Raw genomic sequence first — 3,602 nt, forward strand, 5'->3', positions numbered from 1 at the left:
ACTTCATAAGACACGCCCTCCCGCGGACACTTCCTACACACTTCATAAGACACGCCCTCCCGCGGACACTTCCTACACACTTCATAAGACACGCCCTCCCGCGGACACTTCCTACACACTTCATAAGACACGCCCTCCCGCGGACACTTCCTACACACTTCATAAGACACGCCCTCCCGCGGACACTTCCTACACACTTCATAAGACACGCCCTCCCGCGGCTGCTCCGCCTCGCCCAGCAAGGCCACCTGTGTATATTTATATACCTGGCGCCTCAGGCGCGTGATTATGCCCTCGCCGCCGCGGTCCTGCTGCCGGTTGGCGCCCTCGCTGCGCTGCGGCTGCCGGGCGTGGTGCACCGGGCGCTCATCTTTCAGCGCTCGTTTGTCGACCTCGACATGCGCCGGCGCAGTAGTGTTTCCTGCCCCGGGCGCCCCCGCTTGTTTACCCTCCGTGCTCACTACGGGTAGGCACGGGCTCATCCTGTACTCCTCCGTCCTCGCTGCGGTCGCCCTCGCATACGCGCTCTCCTCGCTGGATTGGGGCTGAGAGGCGGGTCGCGCAAGCTCCCGATGCCGCGACGGATGGGCAAGGTTTGTGGGGCACCCCGGCAGGGCTTGGCGCTTGAGTCGGGGAACCAGCTGCTCCATTTGCTCGTCTGTACGTGACCTACTTCGGCATGCACAGTCGTGAGCTGTCGTACGGTGCTGTAGCTACCCGCAGTACAGCGGTGCTCTCGGTTTCTGTTGGTTTCATGTTTACGTCGGTTGCTTATATACTAAGGTAAGCTAGGTAGCGGGCATACAGCGATGCAGGCGGGGTACAGCGTACGCACAGTTGTAGAACTAGATGAGCCGGTAACCAAAGACGAAAGGACGTCAAAGGGCAAAATCCGCAACCGTTTTGAGGTGTGATCTGTGGAAGCTGTCCGGCACGCGGTGCAGCCTGCAGCGAAGTGGCAGCGTGATGGCTGAGGAGCGTCGGAGCTCGGAGCTTTAGTGAGTGCGGAGAGCAGGTAAGGTAAGGTAAGGTAAGGTAAACTCTTCTCCACACACACGAGGTGGTGGTTCGGAGCAGCCTCGTGGACGCAGTGACGTGACCCCCCCCCCCCACACGCACACACACACACACACACACACACACACACACGCACACACACACACACACACACACACACACACACACACACACACACACACACACACACACACACACACACACACACACACACACACACACACACACACACACACACACACACACACACACACACACACACACACACACACACACACACACACACACCGCTCACCCACGCGCACTGGGGCTTGTACTTTGAATGCCGCGGGGCTCCTGTCGTTATAGACGTGGAGACGCGAGGGTCGCCCCCCCCTTGCCCCACCACCCCTCGTGTGTGTGGAGAAGTTTACCTTGCCGCCTTACCTTACGCAAGACAGGAGATGACGGCACGCTTGGGAGAATGAAGAGTGCGCCGCCGGGTGCTGTGCCAGCACTGGCGACGCCGCCCTTTGCGGTGGGAAGAACCCCTCCTTTGACAACCCACCGTGCTGGGAGTGCCAGTATGACAGGGACGGCGCCTGCGCACCGTGTTGGGAGCACGGCTGTCTGCCCGACTGTTCTATCTTCTGCTACACCGGGCAGCCGCCGTCCCCGCCGCCACCGCCACCGCCGCCCAATTCGGCTGGCTGCCGGTTTGACAACGACGAATGCGCCGCTGGGTGTTGCGCGAACACCGGGAATGCCGCTCTCTGCGGTGGCGGCCACCCCTCGTTCACGAACCCACCTTGCTGGCAGTGCCAGGACAAGAGGGATGGCACCTGCGCACCGTGTTGGGAGCACGGCTGTCTCCCCGACTGTTCCATCTATTGCTACAACGTCTAGCCTCTGGCTGTGGCACCACCGTGGCCCGCCGAGGGCCCGTGCCTTTTGGTGTACCCCGTTTGACCGCGTCCGAGTTCATTTTAAAAAAAGACATCGGTAAACTGATACGCGACGTGCGCGCGGGCGTGCGTCCATCAACCTCTGCCCCATTGACGCTTACCCAATGGACTTCCTCAAGAAGCTAGGGTCTGGCCTCGTCGAGGAGGCGACTGAGAAGCTGCAGACGACTCTGACAGAGGGTGCAAGTGATGCCATGTCCAGCCTCACCGGCTCGGTCACAAAATCGCTCCTCGGCAAGGCTGCAGGCACCCTCAAGCCTCGGTCCCGCGCCGCATTCTCTCAGCCGTCCGCGTGCCACATTTTCCTCGTCCGTTCAGGCGCGGCAGAAAATGTGATGGAATCTCTCTCGCCTCAAATTGATGAGGCCTTCAACGGTGCGCGAGACAACGCGAAGCAAGAGCTCGGTGCCAAGCTCGTTGGACACGCGGAGAAGGTTGTCCCCGCGGAGAAGGTCGTTCTCATCCCCGCTAGCACACTTGCTCACCATACGCTCTCCCCCACAGGCTATGGAGTCTCTCTCGTCATCGCTCCTCGAGAAAGCGAATGAGGCGATGGATGGCTCGGGCGGATCCTCGTCGCGTGACGAGGGTGGCGGGCTGTTTTCCTCGTTGAGCACGGCCGCGATGTCCCAGGCAAAGTCGGCACTCAAAGACGCCATGTCGAGCCAGACCGAGGAGATCAACACTTCTCTTCTAAACAAGGCAAAAGCGATCGCAGATGACGCCTTGGTGCGCGCGGATCGCAGGTGACGCCTGGGTACCTGGGCAAAGCTAACCCTGAATTTCACCCGGTCCTAGGCAAAGCTATCGCCGCAAATCGAGATGGCCTTCGACGAGGCCAGAGACGCAGCGAAGGCATTGTTCTCGACAAATCTGGTCGGCTCGGCCGAGGACACGATGAATTCGCTTTCGTCGAATCTTGTGAGCTCCGTGACGGGAAAAAAACGAGCTCGCGACGACGACTAGTCCTCCTAACTAAGTCAGAGGCGCAGCTAGGGCGTTTCGAGATCGCTGCGATCGCCGAGGGGCTCTACATTCTAATCTCTCTCTCGCTGGCCCTTTTGCGTCTGATTCGTGAAGCTGTTGCGTCTCCGCCGACAGCTCACGAGCAGAGAGAGCGCTTTGAGCGGCGGCCAGAGGGCGGAGGTGTCCGGGTCCGCGCAGGGCCTGGCGCCTCGGCCCTCGCGCGGGGGGCGGCGGCGCGGCCGGTGTTGTGTATGCAGCGGTAGAGTATGATTGAAAGCGTTTGCGACTCTCCTTTCCTCTACCGCTACCGCTCGACGCGTCAGCCGTCACGTCTCGGCACAGCTCGCACGTCGGCGAGTTATGCGTCACGTGTGTGCCACTGTGCGCTCGCGGCGGGAGTGGACGACACGCCCGCTCCCTCCAGCCCTGGCTCAGGCGGCCAGCGTCGAGATGCGGAGCTGCCCGTCGGTGCCGCCCGAGACGACCGCGTCGGCGCCGTCCCACGCGACGCAGAGCGCCTTGCCCTTGTGCCGCGGCAGCGAGTGCAGCGCCACTCGGGGTGAGCGCGTGTCCCAGAGCCGCACTCCGCCGTCGTGGCAGCCGCTGACGAGGAGGTGTTCTCGCACGCCGCACCACGCGACCGACGAGACCCACCCGTGGTGGGGGATGGCGCCC

At 61.9% G+C, this 3,602-nt stretch overlaps 3 protein-coding genes across 3 annotated transcripts in view; 2 read left to right on the forward strand and 1 right to left on the reverse strand.

Annotated features, from left to right (window-relative positions):
• EMIHUDRAFT_449354 (hypothetical protein) overlaps positions 1–549 on the forward strand; it is a gene marked incomplete at both ends in the record, with an annotated part of 13,219 nt that extends 12,670 nt beyond the window's left edge. The window contains 2 exons of the mRNA XM_005786752.1: positions 279–382; positions 471–549. Of these exons, the coding sequence (XP_005786809.1) occupies positions 279–382; positions 471–549 (183 nt within the window). The remainder of the gene's footprint in view (positions 1–278; positions 383–470) is intronic.
• A 1,516-nt stretch (positions 550–2,065) lies between these two features.
• On the forward strand, positions 2,066–2,927 carry EMIHUDRAFT_202155 (hypothetical protein; the record flags this gene model as incomplete). Its single annotated transcript, XM_005786753.1, has 3 exons — positions 2,066–2,395; positions 2,466–2,690; positions 2,760–2,927. The coding sequence occupies 3 exons, from the start codon at positions 2,066–2,068 to the stop codon at positions 2,925–2,927; spliced, it is 723 nt and encodes a 240-aa protein (XP_005786810.1).
• Positions 2,928–3,358: 431 nt separating this feature from the next.
• The window catches only part of EMIHUDRAFT_202156 (hypothetical protein), a gene marked incomplete at both ends in the record, with an annotated part of 1,192 nt that continues 948 nt past the window's right edge, over positions 3,359–3,602 (reverse strand). The window contains one exon of the mRNA XM_005786754.1: positions 3,359–3,451. Within this exon, the coding sequence (XP_005786811.1) occupies positions 3,359–3,451 (93 nt within the window). The remainder of the gene's footprint in view (positions 3,452–3,602) is intronic.

Source organism: Emiliania huxleyi (assembly GCF_000372725.1).
Source record: "Emiliania huxleyi CCMP1516 chromosome Unknown EMIHUscaffold_15, whole genome shotgun sequence".
Lineage (NCBI taxonomy): Eukaryota > Haptophyta > Isochrysidales > Noelaerhabdaceae > Emiliania > Emiliania huxleyi.